The 20,930-nt window shown below is 41.9% G+C and overlaps 2 protein-coding genes across 2 annotated transcripts in view; one reads left to right on the forward strand and one right to left on the reverse strand.

Annotated features, from left to right (window-relative positions):
• si:dkey-177p2.18 (phospholipase B1, membrane-associated) overlaps positions 1-2,169 on the reverse strand; it is a 12,491-nt gene extending 10,322 nt beyond the window's left edge. The window contains exon 1 of the mRNA XM_048596674.1: positions 2,038-2,169. Within this exon, the coding sequence (XP_048452631.1) occupies positions 2,038-2,169 (132 nt within the window). The remainder of the gene's footprint in view (positions 1-2,037) is intronic.
• Positions 2,170-5,430: 3,261 nt separating this feature from the next.
• Positions 5,431-20,930, forward strand: part of LOC109910556 (protein phosphatase 1, catalytic subunit, beta isozyme) — a 36,406-nt gene continuing 20,906 nt past the window's right edge. The window contains exons 1-2 of the mRNA XM_048596675.1: positions 5,431-5,608; positions 9,984-10,088. Of these exons, the coding sequence (XP_048452632.1) occupies positions 5,431-5,608; positions 9,984-10,088 (283 nt within the window). The remainder of the gene's footprint in view (positions 5,609-9,983; positions 10,089-20,930) is intronic.

The raw sequence follows: 20,930 nt of genomic DNA on the forward strand, positions 1-20,930 counted from the left end.
ATAAAGACATCCAAAAGGCTGCAAGTGGATTTAGGGTTAACTAATAAGCTCAATTAGTTTGTTTTCAGGGTCTCTGGGAGGGAGATTTCCTGAACAATGTTATGATAATAGTATCTAGTGAATATATAGCAAATTGCTGAAAAGAAGTTGATTATAGCCTTGTCCGCTAAGTAAGAAACATTAGTATGGCAAACAGGGTAGGTTTTTAGAGATGTGTGTACATGTATAGGTATTGCTAGGGGGTAAAATGGATGAATCTTTGTTTCTGATGCTTCCAGTCAGATTGCTTAAATAGTTCTTGTATAATATGGTTTGTGTCTTTCTTTTGCATAATAATCTTATTATTCCACTGTTAGAAGTATGTTAGTAGCCTCTTTGGTTGGCCACCACTGTAAACCAAAAGGACAATAAAGCTTGCGGTCTATCAAACCACAGTTCACTGTAGCATTTGATTTGTGTAGAATTACCATCAGCTGGTATCATATCAAAATCTGTTAAGTTTGCCTTACTGTAACCATTTGAAATCTGTCATCCCAGAACTCTTCATTTCAGCAGGTTTATGTTGAAATGTTGGGAATTTTTGCAATATGTTTGCATTCTACAAAGGGCAATTACTTCAGTGCCATTCACAGGTACTGAAAAGGTCCACGCCAACATTCAGCAAAAAAAAATGGACAACATTCAGACTTGGCCTGATAAATGGCAAGTAACATTTGCATCACACAGGTGCAACTACCACACAGTGACCACCTCCCCTTGTTCATTGGCAGCTGAACCCCAGATTATTGATCATGGGGAATTAGATTATTTATCATTGTCCAGAGCCTGAACTGGACCAGCCATGCACAAACTGTAGAAGAGTAGGTCAGAAGCTGGAGATTCTGCCATAAGCAACTTTTCTCTTGACTCTACAAAACCTGTCCACCATCTATAAGGTCAGGAATACGATATACTGAGTGAAAATCCTAAAATTCCCATCCTACCTCCCCAAGGAGCAGGAGGTATTTCTGAATCATGTGGACTGCAACTATTGAGGAAGGTGGCTCACCACCACCTTGTGGGCAATCAGGGATAGGCATTAAATACTGCCCCTACCAGCAGTACCCATTCCTGTGAAAGCATTAAAAAAAGGAGCCTGTTTCTAAAAGTTGCAAATTTACTTCCACATATCAACAAAGCAGAAGTTAACAGGTTCAAGAAAGTTTACACTGTCGCTAAAAAACAGAAACCTGGCGAATTGCTTTGTTACTAAACTTGACATGAACCAAGTAGTTATAGTGAGGGAGGGAGCATTTAGTCATATTGATCCAGCTAGCCCTCATGGTGTGAGAAAGTCTTGATGGGCTAGTTGATCTTTTCCTGTCACAGGATGTCACACTGATGTTCTATAGTTGCTGCCTTTATCGGGTTTTGGTCAGGCCACTGTCAGTGACAACAAGGGCTGAGTTTTAAATTCTCCCACCCTTAACAGGTTTGAATGTAGTGGGCTTGGGGGCATGTGTGGGGGAAAAGAGGGAGAAAGTTTAAAAACGGCCTGCAAAGGGTCTTCCTACCTCCTAGCCACCCACACATTAAACGCCTGGAATTTAGGGTAGGGAAAGGGGCAGAGCTGGTTTCAGGAGGCTTGCCTTCCTTAAAGTCCGGAAGTGGCCAGTTAATTGCCCCAGATCCCAGGAACAATACCTATTGTTGCAAATGGCAGGGGTCCAGGGGCCAAACCTGCAGATATGATAAGCATGTAATGAAGTAGGGGGAAGGGTTTGATCTATGGGGGAGACTGAATAGGCTGGAGCTATTTTCCCTGGAACGTTGGAGGCTGAGGGGAGACCTTAAAGGTTTATAAAATCATGAGGGGCTATTAGCTAACTTCTCACCCTTTCACTTGAAACTTTCTCATGTCAAGTATCCCAAGTTCATACTGCTACTTTTCTCCATCACTTGATAATTTTCACTGCTGACATTTGTTGATCGCATATGCTACACTTTTTGTTCCTTAATCCAGTCAGCGTTGCTTTTTTTGTCACCAGTTTCACTTACCTTTCCAGTGATTTCAAGTTGCCACTCTATTCCCCCTCTTACGCCCACCTGACATTTCTCTATTTCACACCAGCAATTTTTATACTCCAACCTATACAATCCATCTGACACTGGCATTCTTCTTTCTTCCATGCTCAAAAGCACTTTCCTTCCTTTGCTCCTTCCCCCTTCCCCCTCAATATTGTCCAGCCTTTCCTTGTCCTTCAGTGTTATCCTTTCTCCTTTTCTCAGTGCTGCTCATACTCGCATGCTGCCATGGAGGGATTCTGTTAATTGGATACTTCAGTAAATTATTATTCTCAAGAATTCTTACCCATTGTATACAAGAATCACCAAAGCCAGTCTTGGTTGGAATGCAATAAGAACTTCCTGACTTTGGCCACAAGCACTGATATGTGGGTCCTCTGCCCGCACTGATATGTGGGTCCTCTGCCCACACCGAATATCATACCTTGTGTTATTCAATTTAGAGATTTTAGTTGTCAAACCACAGAACGGTTATAACCTGGGAGAAGAACATTCAGTTGCCAGCTGTGCTAACTTTCTGGAAGTGTAATTTAACTGGTGCCATTCTTTAACCGCCTTCCCTTAGCCCTATCATTGTTTCACAGTTCCAGGTTTAGAATAAGCCTAACTTATATTCAGAATTAGACAATATTGCACTTTCAGGTCAGATTTTTAAAATTTTAAATGTAGGAACTATTTTTGTTTTATGCAGTAGTTCAATTTATTTTGATCTAGCAGCATGGGTGAATGCCAATCCTTAGTTATTTAGTTTGTGAAGGGTTGTGGTTGTTTCTCATTCTGTAGATCATTCAATTACTATATTAAGACCTTTATCTGTTTGTGAACTCTGATATTCTGCATTACTCTTCTGATGTCAGCAACAGAGAATGTGATGGAGAGACAGCATAGCTAGATGGCTAGCACCCAGGTCTCTGATGCTGTGGAGCCAACTGCTGGGGCATAGTGCCTCAGGATTTCCTGTTCCCTTCAACTTTACTGCTCACTATTTCAGTAGATTCTCTTCATTGCAGATAAGTAAGTCCTCATGTTGGAAATGCATTGGAGAGAGTGCAGAAGGAATTTACAAGAATGGTTCCAGTACTTTGTGTGGGAAATGGTGTCTCACTAACTTGATGGAGATTTTTGAAGAAATAACAGGATTGATGAGGTCAGAGCGGTGGATTGATCTATATGGCCTGTGCTGTGTTTCTCTGTAACTTCAGTAATGCGTTCAATAAGGTTTCTCATGGTAGACTGGTTAGCAAGGTTAGATCACATGGAAGAGAGGGAGAGCTAGCCATTTGGACACAGAACTGCTCCAAGGTAGAACACACGGTGGTGATGGAGGGTTGCTTTTCAGACTGGAGGCCTGTGACCAGCAGTGTGCCACAAGAACTGTTGCTGGGTCCACTGCTTTTTGTCATTTATATAAATGATTTGGATGTGAACATAGGAGGTGTGGTTAGCAAACCTGCAGATGACACAAAATTGGAGGTGTAGTGGACAGTGAAGAAGGTTACCTCAGAGTACAATGGGATCTTGATCAGATGGACCAGTGGGCCTAGGAGTGGCAGGTGGATTTTTTTTCAGATAAATGTGAGGTGCTGCATTTTGGAAAGGCACATCAGGGCAGGACTTATAGACTTAATGGTAAGGATTGTTGTGAGTAGAGATCTTACAGTGCAGCTTCATAGTTCTATGAAAGTGGAATCCCAGGTAGACAGGATAGTGAAGAAGTCATTTGGTATGCTTGCCTTTACTGGTCTGTGCATTTAGTACAGGAGTTGGGAGGTCATGTTGTGGCTGTACCTGGCATTGGTTAGGCTGCTTTTGAAATACTGCGTGCAATTCTGGCTATGGGAAGGATATTGTGAAACTTGAAAGGATTCAGAAAAGATTTCCAAGGATGTTGCCAGGGTTGGAGGGTTTGAGCTATAGGGAGAGCCTGAATAGGCTGATGCTATTTTCCCTGGAGTGTCAGAGGCAGAGGGGTGACCTTATCGGTGTTTATAAATTCATGGGGGCGTGAATAGGGTGAATAGCCAAGGTCTTTTCCCCAGCATGGGGGACTCCAAAACTAGAGGGCATAGATTTAAGGTGAGAGGCGAAAGGGACCTAAGGGGCATCTTTTTCATGCAGAGGTGGTGTGTGTATAGAATGGGCTGCCAGAGGAAGTGGTGGAGGCTGGTACAATGACAACATTTAAAAGACATCTGGATGGGTATATGAATAAGAAAGGTTTACATTGATATGGACCAAACGCTGGCAAATGGTACTAGATTAATTTAGGATCTCTGAGGTTTTGGACTCCAGTCTGAGTACTCACTCATGTCAATCCACATGGACAAGGAGAACCACCACTTCGACTGGGACAACACCAAGATCCTGGGACAGGCTAGGCAGAGATAGGCACGAGAATGCCTAGAAGCCTGGCACTCCACGAAGCATGCTATTAATAAACGCATTGGACTCGACCCCATATACACTCCACCACGAAGGAAACCCGCAAGTGAGGCAATCCATCTTGACGGACCCCAGAGTTTAAAAACCAGGTGGGAAAACACATCGACGTTTCATCGGAGGCTGCACTGAGAATGTTACCAAGCATGGTAACGAAACATCTGCGAAACAAGAAACCATCTCGGCGAGCCAACCAACTTCAACAACCTCAACTAATTTAGGATATCATAGTCAGCATGGGCAAGTTGGACCGTTGTGTCCATGCTGTACAGCTCTATGACTATAAATGGGAAGTTTCGTTGAGGATAAATTGAAGTTAGAATTTTTTTCTCCTTGGTGAAAAGAAGGCGAGGAGGAGATTTGATGGAGGTTTTCAAAATTATGGGTGGGCTGGATAGAGTAATGAGGAGAGCACTTCTCCTTATAAAAGGAATAAGAACACATGGGCATAGATTTGAAGTGACAAGCAAAAGAAGCAAGCATGATGTGAGAGAATTTTTCCACGTAATGAGTTAGGGTATGGAATGCACTTCCTGGAAACCTAGTCAGGCAGGTTCAGTTGAGGAATTTAGACGGTTTAGATGATTTTGTTTTTGAATAGGAATAATGTGCAAGGATAAGGGGACAAAAGCACGAGATTGTCACTAGGTAATGATGCTTGTTTGAAAAGCCTGTTCACGATCGATGGGCTGAATGGTTGGCTCCTGCACCATAACAATTATGTGATTCTGTGGAATGGGAAGGATGGTCTTGCTTTGCTGCAACTGATTAATTGTTATATTTGTGGTTGGGTCCCAGAAATATAAATTAGTCGCTCGGCTGAGACTCCTGTGCTTCTCTAAAAGATCTGAAGTGGAATTAAATTTATATTCCATTGCAAAAGCTAGTTTGATTTCATCTAATTCAACTACCAACAGCCATACAACTATGACAGATCATACTGATGCTAGTGTTTTTGGTTTGCAAGTTAAGATTCTTGATTCATGTTGGCTTTTTGTGATTGGCGCTTGGCAGCAGAATATTGGCAGACCAAAAGCATTTTTTATTTCATCCAGTTGGTTCAATATTCTGGGATTTGGTGTACGTGCCAAGTTGGAGGTGGACAGTAAGTTACATAAACCAACTAAAGAACAGCCTGATAATCCTGGACTCAAATTTGTAACTGACTTGTTTAGCAAAGTTATTTGAATACAAAGACTGTTGAATCGTAGAATCTTATTGTATGGCTCTTTGAAGGAGCTGAGCAATTTAATCCCACAGCCCACCTTTTCCTTGGAAAAGGCATCAAGTTAATCCTGTTCATAGTATCATAGATTCCTACTGCACGGAGACAGGCCCTTCAAACCAAACTGGTCCATGCCGACCAAAATGTCCATCCATGTTAACCCCATTTACCTGCACTTGGCCCATATCCTTCTAAACCTTTCCTATCCATGTATTCATCCAAATGCCTTTTAAATATGTATTCTTTCCCCTCTTACCTTAAACTGCTGCCCTTTAGTCCTCAATTTCCCAATCCGGGGAAAATGACTTAGTGCGTTCACCCTATCCATGCCTCTCGTGATTCCCCCTCAGTCTCCTACACTCGAAAGAAGAAAGTCCTAGCTCGTCCAACCTCTCCTTAAAACTCAGTCCCTTGAGTCCTGGCAACATACTTGTAAATCTCCTTTGCACTTTTTCCAGTTTAATAACATCCTTCCTATAGCAAGGTGACCAAAACTGAACACAATACTCCAAATGCAGCCTCACCAACATCCTGTGCAACTGCAGCATAACTTCCTAACTTCTGTACTCAAATACTGGTACGTGTTTGTTTACCTTTTGAACGTAATAAAAATATTGTAGTTAAAAACAAACTAGTTTCATAGAACATAGAATAGTACAGCACAGTATAAGCCCTTCGGCCCATGATGTCGTGCCAACCTATTATCCTACTAAGTTCAAACTACCCTGCATACCCTACATTATACCACCATCCATGTGCCTATTCAAGAGTCGCTTAAAAGTCTCTAAAGTATCTGACTCCACTACCACTGCCAGCAGTGCATTCCACCCGCCCACCGCTCTCTGTGTAAAGAACCTACCTCTGACATCTCCCCTAGACTTTCCTCCAATCACCTTAAATTATGCCCCCACGTAATAGACATTTCCACCCTGGGAAAAAGTCTCTGGCTATCCACTCTATCTTTTCTTCTCATCATCTTGTACATCTCTATCAAGTCACCTCTCATCATTCTTCGTTCCAAAGAGAAAAGCCGTAGCTCCCTCAACCTTTCCTCATAAGACCTGCCCTCCAGTCCAGGCAGCATCCTGGTAAATCTCCACTGCACCCTCTCTAAAGCTTCCACATCCTTCCTACAATGAGGCGACCAGAACTGAACACAATATTCCAAGTGTGGTCTAACCGGGCTTTTATAGAGCTGCAGCATAACCTCACGGCTTTTAAACTCAATTCCCCTGCCAATGAAAGCCAACACACCATATGCCTTCTTTACAACTCTATCAACTTGGGTAACAGCTTTGAGGGATCTATGGATGTGGACCCCAAGATCCCTTGGTTCCTCCACGCTGCCAAGAATCCTGCCATTAACCCTGTATTCTGCATTCAAATTTGACCTTCCAAAGTGAATTACTTCACACTTTTCTGGGTTGAATTCCATCTGCTGCTACTTTGCCCAGCCCTGCATCTTGTCAATGTCCCGTTGCAACCTACAACAGCCCTCCACGCTGTCCACAACTCCTCCAACCTTTGTGTCATCAGCAAACTTACTAACCCACCCTTCCACTTCCTCCAAGTCATTTATAAAGATCACAAACAGCAGAGGTCCCAGAACAGATCCTTGCAGAACACCGCTGGTCACCAAGCTCCAGGCTGAATACTTTCTATCTACTACTACCCTCTGTCTTCTATTGGATAGCCAGTTTTGTATCCAGACAGCCAAATTTCCCTGATTCCCATGCCGCCTCACTTTCTGAATGAGCCTACCATGGGGAACCTTATCAAATGCCTTGTTAAATGCCTTTACTTCCCTTCTGAGAAGTAAATCTATTGGCCTACATGTGACTCCAGACTCTCAGCTATATGATTAATTGTTAGCTGCCCTCTGATATGGCCTAGCAAGCAAATAATTTGTTCAAAACTCCAACACATCAAAAAATATTGAATGCAGCTGTATACCGGTCAACCACTGATACACTAGAAATTACAAGTCCACTACCCAGTCAACCCCGCAGAGTCCCCCTTACTAACACCTTGTGCCAAATTGGAGACCCCTCTCATAGACAAGCCTAGGCTGACTTGGTCAAAATCACACCACCTAGAATCTTTCATCACCGTTCACTAGCAGTGGCAGCATGTTATATAGGGTAAAGAGGGAATTACCCTGAAACTTCTGCATGAGATAGAAGATCTGCACTCTTGGCTTCATAAAGGCAAGTAGGGAATGGCAACAAGTGTCTTGCCAGCCTCCCACATTCTGCTTTCCATATGCTTAAAGTCACGTGAAACTCAATTGACAGTGTCTTACTCACACAAAGTACCATTCACCGTCACAACTGCTTTCTGATGTATAATGGCTCCTGATTAAACAATACCTCAATTTTAAAATTCTCATCCTTATTTTTAAATCTCTATGGCCTGTCCTTGTTATTTTTTGTAATCTCCATTATAACCTTCTTATACATCTACATGTCCTTGAATTCTGGGCAGTTTAGCATACCATTCTCAATCACTCTCCTGTTGGTGGCTGTCCCATAAAATTACTATTGCACCGTACTTTGGAATTCCCTCTCCACCCTGCCGCCTTTTTAAAATATTCTGAAAACCCACCTCTTTGAGCAAGTTTCTGGTTGTCTTGATATCTCCTCATGTGGCTCAATGTTATATTTTGTTATATAATGCTTCTGTGAAATCTGTTGCATGTTTCAATATGTGCAAATTGTAAATACAGTTTGGATTTGCTGCATATCTTCTATCAAAAACTTTCTATAATTTTAAACATTGTATTTGATTACCCTTCAACCTTCCGTTTGTCTTTTCCTGATATAAATAATCTCACTCTGGTATAATCCTTTTGCCGTTTAGAGTTAGGGAGATTGAGAACATTTGCAGCACAGAAAAAAATCTCCTTGGGGTCCATGGGGCTATCAAGCATGTATCTATTCTAATGCCATTTTATAGCACCTTGCCCATAGCCTTGTATGCTATGGTGTTTTAATTACTCCTCTAAATACTACTAAAATACCTTGAGGGCTCCTTTCTCTACCACTCTTTTAGGCATTTAATTCCAGATACACACCACCATCTGGGTGAAAACATTTTTCCACATCCTGTCTAAACCTGCTCCTTAAACAAAAACAGTGCCCCCGGTTATTGATCCCCGCTACTAAGAGAAAAAGGTTTTCCCTATCAGTGTCCTTTATATCTCAGTTAGGTCCCTCTGTCACTTTTCAAGATTTGATTCCATTTGCTATTGTGCAGCCCATTTGACCAGCTGGTCTATATTGTCCTGTAGTCAAAGGTTTTACTTCGCACAATTTAGCACACCACCGTGTAATCTGCAAATTTACTGATCATACCTCCCATATGTTTGTATCTTGTCAAGTGGCTGTATTTCTGTTTATGATGACCAGGACCATGTGCAATATTCAGGCTAACTAAGATTCGATGAAAGTTGGTTACAACTTCTCACCTTTTAAAAAAGATACAATTCGAAGTCAGTTGGCTCAGTTGACTGGATGGCTGGTTTGTGATGAAGAGTGAAGCCACCAGTGTGGGTTCAAATACTGCATCAGCTAAGATAATGATGAAGGACTCTCCTTCTCCACCTCTCCCCTCACCTGGACCCTCGTGATTAAAAAGTAGTCCTTGTTTAATGAAAAAGCAGCATATAGTCCAGTATGACTATGGCAACTTTACCTTTAGTATAACAGGGTTTCTTGATCTAGTGTCAATGGGTCCAGATTTATGTGCAGAGTATTTGAATATGTTCCAGGCTTGCATCATGTTCAAACTGTAGCCAAGTATATTCCTTGTATATTTGTGTGCAGTATATGTGAATTTTTTGTTAGTTTAATGTTCGGTTGCAGCAGAGATCAATACTAAAAAGACATATCTCGTGATTAGCTTCGAAGAACTTGACATGGAAGGCAAGATATAGTTGTTGATACTGAGTGTTTCTGTACTCGAGCATCCTGGTCAATTTTTTGAGCTTGAATTATGTTATCCTGATATGTAATTGACAACATTGCAGTGGCTCGGATATAAAAGGGCCTAGTTATAAAACATATTGATGTTTTAATTTTCTACAACATGGAACAGTCAAAAGAAAACTTGTAGCAATGTGTTCCAAATCTCAATTAGTCTGTTTAATATTATTTCTTCTTAAGGTTTTTGGGTGAGATGTGCTGGGGTAAACTTCAACTGTTTAACAATTATTAAAGATTTAATTCCTCTCAGCTATTTTTTCTTCCTCAAACAGGCAAGAGGCGCTTTAATATCAAGCTTTGGAAAACATTCACAGACTGCTTCAACTGTCTGCCAATTGCTGCTATTGTGGATGAGAAGATTTTCTGTTGTCATGGAGGTTAGTTTCTTTTTATCCATGCACACACAAGCTCAGCAGGTCTGGCAGCACTTGTGATGAGAAATCAAAGTTAACGTTTTGGCTACAGTGACCCTTCCTCAGAACTGATGGAAGCTAGGAAAATGCAGAAGATAGGGTGGTGGGGAGGAGGTAAGAGTAAATGATAGAGATAACAAGGTGTAGAGCTGAGTATATTTTCCTTTCTGAAGAAGGGTTTAGGCCTGAAACATCAGCCTTTCTGCTCCTCTGCTGCTTGGCCTGCTGTGTTCATCTAGCTCTACACCTTGTTATCTCAGATTCTCCAGCATCTGCAGTTCCTACTATCTCTGAACCAAGAGTAAATGATAGTTGGGGATTGAGCCCAAAGTGAGAGAACAGTTAGACAGACAAAGGAGTTGATAACTATCTGGCTGGAAGAGTGAATAGCTGTTAATGGAGACTGTTAGTGGCTAACAATGGGTTGTGTGTAATAGCAGACTGTGTGATAACAAGGCCTGGTGTGTGGGGGTGGGGCCTAAGACATAGGAGAGTTCAAACCCTAAAGTTGTTCAGTAAAATCCGAAAGAACTGCGGATGCTGTAAATCAGGAACAAAAACAAAGTTGCTGGAAAAGCTCAGCAGGTCTGGCAGCATCTGTGAAGGAAAAAACAGAGTTAACGTTTCGGGTCCGGTGACCCTTCCTCAGAACGGAGGTTTTTGTTCCTAAAGTTATTGAACTCGACACTTGACTCCAGAAGGCTGTAGGGTCCCCAAGCGGAAAATGAGAGGTTGTTCTTCCAGCTTATGCCGAGCTTTGATGGAGCACTGCAGCAGGCCTAAGACAGAGATATTGGTGAGGGAACAAGGTGGAGTGTTGAAGTGGCAGGCAACTGGAACTCAGGGTCATTTTTGTGGGCAGAATGTAGGCGTTCTGCAAAGCGGTCACCCAGTCTACGCTTTTTTCCCCAGTGTAGAGGAGACCACATTGTGAGCAGTGAATGCAGTAGACTAAATTGAGTGAAGTGCAGGTAAAGCACTGTTTCATCTGGAAGATATGTTTGGGGCCTTGCATACTGAGGAGGGAGGAAGTAAATGGGCAGGTGTTACACCTTTGGTGATTGCAGGGGAAGGTGCTGTGGACGGGTGTTCTGGAGGGAATGGTCCCTGTGGAAGGCTGATGGGAGGGGAGGGGGAATATGTGTCTTGTGGTGGCAACTTGCTAGAGGGGTGGAAATGGCGGCTAATGATCTTCTGGCTGAGGATGTTGGTGGGATGGTGGGTAAGGACAAGAGAACCCTATCGCTATTGTGGGAGGGAAGAGAGGGGGTGAGGGCCGAAGTGGGGGAGATGGGTCGGACCCGGTTGAGGGCAATGTCAATAATGGTACTGGGGAGTCATCGGCTGAGGAAGAAGGTCGACATTTCAGAGGCTCCCTCATTTCTTTTTATAGTTGCTTTTGCCACAGATGTTTAATTTCAGTCTTGCTTTGGGATGAATTATGATCATTTTAAATCATTCTAATCTCTTTTGGAAATGCATTTGTGGTAATGAAGATAAAAATGCATGAGTTGTTGAAAGACTTGATGTTTCCAGTGGTGTGCACTAAGCTAATTCTTTGGGAGCATAATGCATCTTTAAGACAAGGAAAGGCAATTCAATGTTTGGGATGCTGAATCCTTTAATAGAAACATCCCATTACAATTTCAACGTCCATACCCTTTTGTTTCTGCTACCATACTAAGCAGGTTATTCTAAATGTTACTGAAATGGTCAATTGGATTGTTTACGTTTTAAAAATGTGATATTCTCAGAAGCAATGAAAATGTAATGCACTAAAATTACACTTCAATTTACTTCCAAATAGGTTGTAACATTTAAAATTTGTTCAGTGACTGCATCTCAAATACTTGAAGAATTGAAAGTTCCATTAATATTTCAAAAGTGAATTATTTCTAAGAATGGTGAGGGAGTTTGGAAATCGTTCTTACTGAATAAACTGCATTGTAATAGGAAATGCTGTATGTATGTACATAGTTACCAGTCAGTCTATAATTTTAGCAGCCTTTTAAATTGTCACAACAGCATTTTATTTAGTTAACAACAGTTTCCTCTGTGTGCAGCTTGTTTTGTCCAGATGGAGTTGTATAAATAGGTTAATGTATTCAGGAATGAAATGGAACAGAGGGGTTGCTTAAATGAACAGTTATTGAGCGTGTTTGCTCGGCAAAACATTGAGCAACTTTAAGTCCTGCATGTACAAACAGCTTCACTGAGCAGCTATAACAGTGGCAACCAGATAGTCCAAAAACATCATTCATTTGTCTTTACCTATAGCCAAAGATCAGAAATGAATCTCTAGAATTTTGTTTTTGAACAAGTTGCCACGTGGAAATGAAGCATATAAAAATTGTGGGAGATGCCAGTAAAATTAAACATTTGCTCACTTCTGTTAGTTTTGAACAAGTTTTAATGCAGCCAGTGTATGGCTTTATCATTTCTAGCAAATGTAGAGCAATTATATCAAGTTGATAAAAGAAAAGAGATTTGGACTAAATAAACATTTCAGAGGGGTTGAGAGAAATGAAAAGAAGCAAAGAGCAAGTAGTATGTGAGGTGACCAGCAGCTAACATGAAATCCAAAAACCTTCTGTACTCATAATGTCTATAAAGGTACTGCAAGGAGAGTTGTGGTGAATAAGATATCAAAAAGGAGATCTCACACAGAGGCAGAAGATATGAGTATATTACACTCGCCCTTTCTTGGACGCTGCCCTAATTATAGTGGAAGCAGGATAGATAAAGAGAAACAGTGGATGTAATATATTTGGATTTTCAGAAGCTGCTTGATAAATTACCATCCTTTGGACAACTTAGTAAGATTGGAGACTGTATGTTAGCATGGACAGGCTAACTAATAGAAGGCAGAGAGTTAGGATGAGGGAGGTATTTTCAGGATGGCAACCTGTAACTAGTGGAATGGCACAGGGGTTAGTGCTGGGGTCACAATTATTTACAATATATATTAATGACTTGGAACAGCAAAGTGAATATAGTATAGTCAAATTTGTGGATAACATGAAAAATAGGTGGGAAAGTTGAGGCAAGCACTGAGGATGATATGAGGACTTTGCAGAGAGATGTAGATAGGGTTAAATGTGTGGACAAAAACTTGGCAGATGGAATATAATGTGGGAAAATGTGACATTATGTACTTTGGCAGAAAGAATAGAGGAGCTGAATATTATTTGAATTAGGAAAGACTGCAGAAAGCAACAGCACAGAGGGATTTGGGAGTCCTATAGGATAAAAGAGCAGGATAGATACAGGGGAACCAGAATGTGTAATATATTTGGATTTCCAAAAGGCGTTCTATGTAGTAATGCACATAAGGTTACTTAAGATATGAGACCTGATGTTGGGATAGTATAACCAAGGATAGAAAATTCCCTAACTAATAGAAAGCAAAATATTGGATACAAAGAACACTTACTTTCAGGCTGGTAACCCATGGAGTGGGATTAATGCTGGGACCGTATCTATTTATTATATATATTATATACATATGACTTGAATGAGGGAGGTAAATCTCCTATTTGACTCAAAAATAGGTGGTAAGGCAAATCGAGAGGATGACACTGTGTGCAGGGATCTGGACAGATCAAGTAAGTGGGCTATTTAAGACTAAGAAGAGATGAAGACCACAGAGGGCTGTGGAGGCTGGGTAATTAAGTATATCCCAGGCTGAGACGGACAGATTTTTTTAAATCAGCGATGGAATCAAAGATAATGAGGAAAACATAGTGTTAAGTTCCTAGAAGGACCAGGAGGCCAGAGTGTTAAATGGCAGATGTCACTGTTACATCTCTTAGACTCTTCAAGTGACAGTCCACCATGTTTTCACCAATGCACAACACACAGGAAAGTGGAAGTGAAGGTTATCAATTTATCCATGGTTTCATTGAATGGTAGAGCAGACGTGCTGGGCTGAATGGCCTACTCCTCCTCTTATGTCTTATTGTCTTAAAACTGGTCAATGAGCACAGACACCTATACTTGCCTGTTTCTTTTTGGACCGCCTGGTGGTCACCCATTCCCTATTTGTCTGGTTAATCCTAAACTGCAGAGTGACCATCTCCCTGTGCTGTCCACATAGTTTTCCCCCTCATGGATGGATCTGTGATTTTAGCCACTGCTGAAGTTCAAGAGCAGGGATCTCAAGCTTGTGTGGCCAGTGACAAATCGTGAACATTGCCTCTTCTAGGTAACGAGAAGTGTCCATGAGTCCCAGCATGCCACAGGAGGGGCATTCTGCTTGGTGAACTACCCATTGTGCCTTGACTTATACTTTATTTTCCCTAACTTTAATTATACAACTTAACTGAGCCTTTTACTTATTCATGGGATGTGGATTTAATTGGCTGGGCCAGCATTTATTGCTATTGGAATTATGGTATTGAGTTGCTGCCTTGAACTGCTGCAGCCCTTTTGGCATAGGTGCAAACACAATGCTGACAGGGAGGGAGTTCCAGGATTTTAACAAAATAACACTGAGGGAACAACAATATATTTCCAAGTCAGGATGATTAGTGAATTGGAGGAAAACATGCAGGTCCGAAGTGGAGATGTTTACCAACTGCACAGTGTCCTGTACCATTTGTGACACCTCAAGACACTGCAGCATTCAATGTCCAAATGTAGCAAGAACAAATTGCGAATGTACAAACAAGGAACAAGAGTAAGCCACTCAGCTCATTGACCCTGCTCTGCCATTCAATAAAGTTATGGCTGATCTGATTGTAATCTCAGCTTGCCATTCCTGCATACCGCCGATAATTTTTCTTCCCCTTGGTAATCAAGAATCTATCTACAACTGTCTAAAAAATATTTAAAGATTCTGCACCAACTACCTTTTGAGGAAGAGAATTCCAAAGACTTGCAACCCTCAGAATGTTGCTTCCTCATCTCTCTCTTAAATTACCCCTTATTTTTCAACTATAACACCTAGTTCTTGATTCTCCCACAAGAGGAACCATCCTTTGCACATCCACCCAGTCAAGTCCCCTCAGGATCTTGTATTTTCAATGTTGGCACTTTTGACTCTTCTAAACACCAGAGGATGCAAGTCTAGCCTCTTAAGGCAATCCATTCATTCAAGGGACTAGACTAGTAAACCTTCTTTGAACTTCCAACACATTAACATCTTTCGGTAAGTACAGTGACCAGCACTGTACACAGTATTCCAGATGCAGTCTTTCTAATGCCATGTATAACTGAAGTATAACCTCCCTACTCTTGTATCCAACCCTCTTGCAATTAACATAACTTTCTATTAGCTTTCTTGATTATCTGTTAAGCCTGCATACTAACCTTCTGCGATTTGTGTACGAGGACATCCAGATCTCTGCAGTTCTCTGCGCTGCAACCTCTCACCATTTAAATAGAATGCTTTTTATTTCTTTCTGCCAAAATGAACACTTTTCCACATTATACCCCATTTACCAGATCTTTGCCCACTCGCCTAACCTATCTAAATCCCTTTGCAGTCTCCTTATGTCTTCACAACTCATTTTTCTACCTATCTTAGTGTCATCAGCAAAATTAGCTACCATGGAACAGTACAGCAATGGGTCCTTTGGCCTATGATGTTGTGATGAACATGACGCCAAATTAAACAAATCCCTCCTGCCTGCTGTCCATTGATTGCATATTCATGTGCTTATCTAAAAGTCACTTAAACGCCTCTATCGTATCTGCCTCCATCATCATCCCTGGCAGAGTGTTCCAGACTCCTACCACTCTGTCGGGAAAAGAAAAATTGCCCCACACATCTCCTTTGAACTTTTCCCCTCCCACCTTAAATGTATGCCCCGTAGTATTACACGTTTCAACTCTGGGAAAACGATTCTGACCATCAACCCTATCTATGCATCTCATAATTTTATAGACTTTGATCAAGTCTCTCCTTAGCCTCTGCTGCTCCAGAGAAAACAACCCTGAGTTTTTTCTAGCCTCTCCTTATAGCTCATACACTCTAATCCAAGCAGCATCCTGGTAAACCTCTTCTGTACCCTCTCCAAAGCTTCCACATCCTTCCTGTAATGTGGTGACCAGAATTGAATGCAATACTCGAAGTGAGGCCTAACCAAAGTCTTATAAAGTTGCAACATGAAATCCTGATTCTTGTACTCAGTTCCCCAAACAAGGAAGGCAAGCAATCCCATATGCCTTCTTTATCACCCTATTTACTTGTGTGGCCACAATTATGGAATTTTAAAGTCACCCAATATGACAACCCTGTTGCTTCTGCAGCTTTCCAAAATCTGCCTACATATTTGTGCCTTACTGTCTCAGCAGGATCTATGGTGTAATCCTATCAGAGTGATTACACCCATCTTATTTTTGAGCTCTACCCATATTGCCTTGGTGGATGAGCCCTCCAGTATAGATGTGCAGATGTGGCATTCTTCTGATCAGTAATGCAACTCGTTCACCTCTTTTGCTTCCTCTCTATCTCGACTAAAACACCAAAACCCTAGAAAGTTGAGCGGTCAGTCCTGTTCCTGTCTCAACCAAGTCTCTGTGATGGCCACATCATCACTTGTGATAGAGGTTTATAAAATCATGAGGGGCATAGATAAGGTGAATAACCAAGGTCTTTTTCCCATGGTAAGGGAGTCCAAAACTCGACAGCATAGGTTTAAGGTGAGAGGAGAAAGATTTAAGAGATGTTAGAGGCAACTTTTTCACACAGATGGTGATTTGTATGTGGAATGAACTGCCAGAGGAATTGGTAGATGCAGATATAGTTACAACTTTCAAAAGACATTTGGATAAAGACATGAATAGGTAAGGTTTGGAGAGATATGGACCATATGCAGCCAGGTGGGACTAGTTTAGTTTGGTAAAATGGTCGTGTAGACTAGATGCACCGAAGGGTCTGTTTCCATGCTGTATGACCGTGACTATATATTTATCCAGGCTCTAAGTTCATCTGCCTTACCTGTAATATTCATTGCATTGAAGTAAACACATTTCAGCCCATTTGTACCCATCGTGTTCATTTACTTATCTCTGCTTGTCCGTCATTTCTGACTTACTGGTCCCAACATCTATCCTCCTTTCAATCCCTCCATTTGCTGACCTGCTGCTCTGGTCCCTAGCCCCCTGCCATTCCAGTTAAACCGTCCCAACTAGCACTATTTTTTCTTCCTTCATCCAGATCATTTCTATTGATTGGCAAGAGTCGAGGCCCCAGTATCGACCTCTGTGGCACACCACTGACGACATCCTCCCAGCCCAGAAAAGATCCATTTATTCCTATCCTCTGCTTCCTGTTAGCCAGCTAATCATCTTTCCATGTTGCCCAACACCATGAGCTTTTATTTTCCACAATAACTTTTGATGGTGCAAACTAAGTCCAATACATCTATTGGTTCCCCTCATCCACAGCACAAGTTGCTCCGTCAAAGAACATTCTGATGCCATTAGAGTATTGAAGACAGGAGATTTACACGGGTTTGGAATTGAATGATTGACGTGCTGCTTGAGAGGGTGATGAAGCCAGATGCTCTCGTAACATTTAAGAAGCTTTTGGATGAGTACTTTGTGTGCCAGGACATAGACCATGGACTGAATATAGGTAAATGGAAGTAGTACAGTCTGGCGTTTTTGGTTGCATAGCTGTGGTGGACCGAACAGCCTATTTCTATGCTGTATGACTCTGTGACTCTGATTCTGTGACCTTCAGATTCCAAGAGAGGGTCCAGATGTCTGCACTATCATATACTTGAATGACATCCAGGTTTAGGCTGAAGAGTGGCAAGAAATACTTGCACCATACAAGTGCTATGCAATAAACAACGCCAATAAGGGGCAATCTAAACATCTCCCCTTGATGTTCAGTGGCATTACCATTGCTGAATTCCCCATTCAGTGTCCTGGTAGTTACCATTGTCCAATAGTATGGCTTTGTGAGGAGCAGGTCATGCCTCACAAGCCTTACTGAATTCCTTGAGGATGTGACAAAACACATTGATGAAAGTTGAGCAGTGGATGTGGTGTATATGGATCTTAGCAAGGCATTTGATAAGGTTCCCTCATAAAGTAAGAAGGCATGGGATTCAGGGAAATTTGGCTGTCTGGATACAGAATTGGCTGCCCAATAGAAGACAGCGGGTGGTAGTAGATAGAAAGTATTCAGCCTGGAGCTTGGTGACCAGTGGTGTTCCGCAGGGATCTGTTCTGGGACCTCTACTCTTTATGATCTTTATAAATGACTTGGATGAGGAAGTGGAAGGGTGGGTTAGTAAGTTTGCTGATGACACGAAGGTTGGTGGAGTTGTGGACTCTTGTAGGTTGCAACGGGACATTGACAGGATGCAGAGCTGGGCAAAGAGGTGGCAGATGGAATTCAACCTGGAAAAGTGTGAAGTGATTCATTTTGGAAGGTCAAACTTGAATGCAGAATACAGGGTTAATGGCAGGATTCTTGGCAATGTGGAGGAACAGAGGGATCTTGGGGTCCACGTCTATAGATTCCTCAAAGTTGCTACCTAAGTTGATAGGGTTGTAAAGAAGGTGTATGGTGTGTTGGCTTTCATTGGCAGGGGAATTGAGTTTAAGAGTTGCAAGGTTATGCTGCAGCTGTATAAAACCCTGGTTAGACCACACTTGGAATATTGTGTTCAGTTCTGGTCACCTCATTATAGGAAAGATGTCGACTGGAGGGCAGGTCTTATGAGGAAAGGTTGAGGGAGCTAAGGCTTTTCTCTTTGGAGCGAAGAAGGATGAGAGGTGATTTGATAGAGGTGTACAAGATAACGATAGGCATTGATAGAGTGGATAGCCAGGGACTTTTTTCCCAGGGTGGAAATGACAATTACGAGGGGGCATAATTTTATGGTGATTGGAGGAAGGTATTGGGGAGACGTTAGAGGTAGGCTCTTTACACAGAGAGCAGTGGGCGTGTGGAATGCGCTGCCAGCAGTGGTAGTGGAGTCGGATACATTAGAGACATTTAAGCGACTCTTGGATAGGCATGTGGATGATAGTAAAATGTAGAGTACACAGGGTAGTTTGGTCTTAGAGTAGTATAATAAGTCGTCACAACATTGTGGGTCAGAGGGCCTGTATTGTGCTGTACTGTTCTACGTTCTGTGTTCAGTTCAGTTTCTGGTCCGTCATGGAAGTACTGTGGCTGCAAGTGCAGGTTGGAGTCTAAGAATTCTGCAGTAACTCATTACCTGTTTCATCCACTGCCTACATGGCACAAGTCAGAGGTGATAGAATGCTTCCACTTGCTCTGCCAACAACACTTCAGGCTTGACACCAATGGCATCCCATTTACCACCATCAGGACTCAGCCCCTTCACCATTGATGTAGTATATGCAAGATGCACTAGTAACTCACCAGGGCTCCTACCAAACCTGTCGCTTCTCCCATCAGATGGACAAAGGCAGGAGATGCATAGGAGCACCACTACCTAAAGGTTCCTTTCGAAGTTGCACACTGTCCTGAGTAGGAAGTATGTCACCACTGTCGAGGTGTCAAAAACTCTCTTGCTTATATAACCCAGGAATAGCAACAGTTCAAGAAGGTAGCTTCTCTGGGGCAATTAGGGATGAGCAGTAAATGCTGATCTAAACAGCACCTGCATCCCTTGAATGCAAAAAAAAGGACACCAAAGGTAGTCGACCAAAAAGATAACGATGACTTGGGGAAAAATATTGTTTTGCGCAGTGATATTTAAGAGCTGTGTGATATAAACTTTGAATAATTCTTAATGTTATTTGTTGAGTTTGAGTTTCTAGTTTATGAAATAGTAACTGATGGATTTTGTGCGTTTGAAGCTAATAATTAACTTGTCTGTGTTTCAGTAGCCATGGTGATTTCTTTTAAAGACAGGTTTTGAGGCCTGGCTTTAGCGTGAAGTAGGTTCTGTGCACTGTTAAGACTTTTGTTTATTTATTTGGATTGTTCTGCAACCAACAAGATAAATAGTAGGGCCTCAATGTGTGTTAGAATTTTGTTGCTTATCCTTTTAAATTTAAGGGAAATGTCCATAGGTGGGGACGAAAAACTTTAAATTTAAAACTTTTGACCTTGAGTGGGGCATGTCATTGAAATCTTTGGAATACGATGTTGCCTAGAGTACTGTTCCTGAGAGGAAAGAATACATAGTAAACTAGGACACATTAGAGTCATAGAGCTGTACAGCATGGAACCAGACCCTTCAGTCCAACTTGTCCATCCTGACCAGATATCCTAAATTAATCTAGTCCCTCCCAGCATTTGGACCATATCCCTCAAAACCGTTCCTATTCATGTATCCATCCAGATGCCTCTTAAATGTTGTAATTGTACCAGCCTGCGCCACTTCCTCAGGCAGCTCATTCCATTCATGCACCGCCCTCTGCGTGAAAAAGTTGTCCCTTGGGTCCCTTTTAAATCTTTCCCCTCTCACTTTAAACCTATGCCCTCTAGTTTTGGACTCTGCTACCCTGGGAAAAAGACTGTGGCTATTCACCTTATCCGTGCTGCTCGTGATTTTATAAACCTCTGTAAGATCACCCCTTAACCATCGACGCTGCAAGGACAACAGAGTGAGGAATCAATGTAAATCATGGATCAGAAATGTCAAAGTAGATACTGAACAGATTAATATAATGGCTTAAGCAGATGTGATAGCTTATTCTTGGAGTTGTCTGCAGTTCCAGTCCAAATGTTGAAACCACAAGTAACTTAAACCTGAGATAACAAGGTGTAGAGCTGGATGAACACAGCAGGCCAAGCAGCATCAGAGGAGCAAGAAAGCTGACGTTTTGGGTCGAGACCCTTCTTCGGAAATGGGGGGGTGGGGGGGG

Source organism: Rhincodon typus, chromosome 5 (genome assembly GCF_021869965.1).
Source record: "Rhincodon typus isolate 14 chromosome 5, sRhiTyp1.1, whole genome shotgun sequence".
Taxonomy (NCBI): Eukaryota; Metazoa; Chordata; class Chondrichthyes; order Orectolobiformes; family Rhincodontidae; genus Rhincodon; species Rhincodon typus.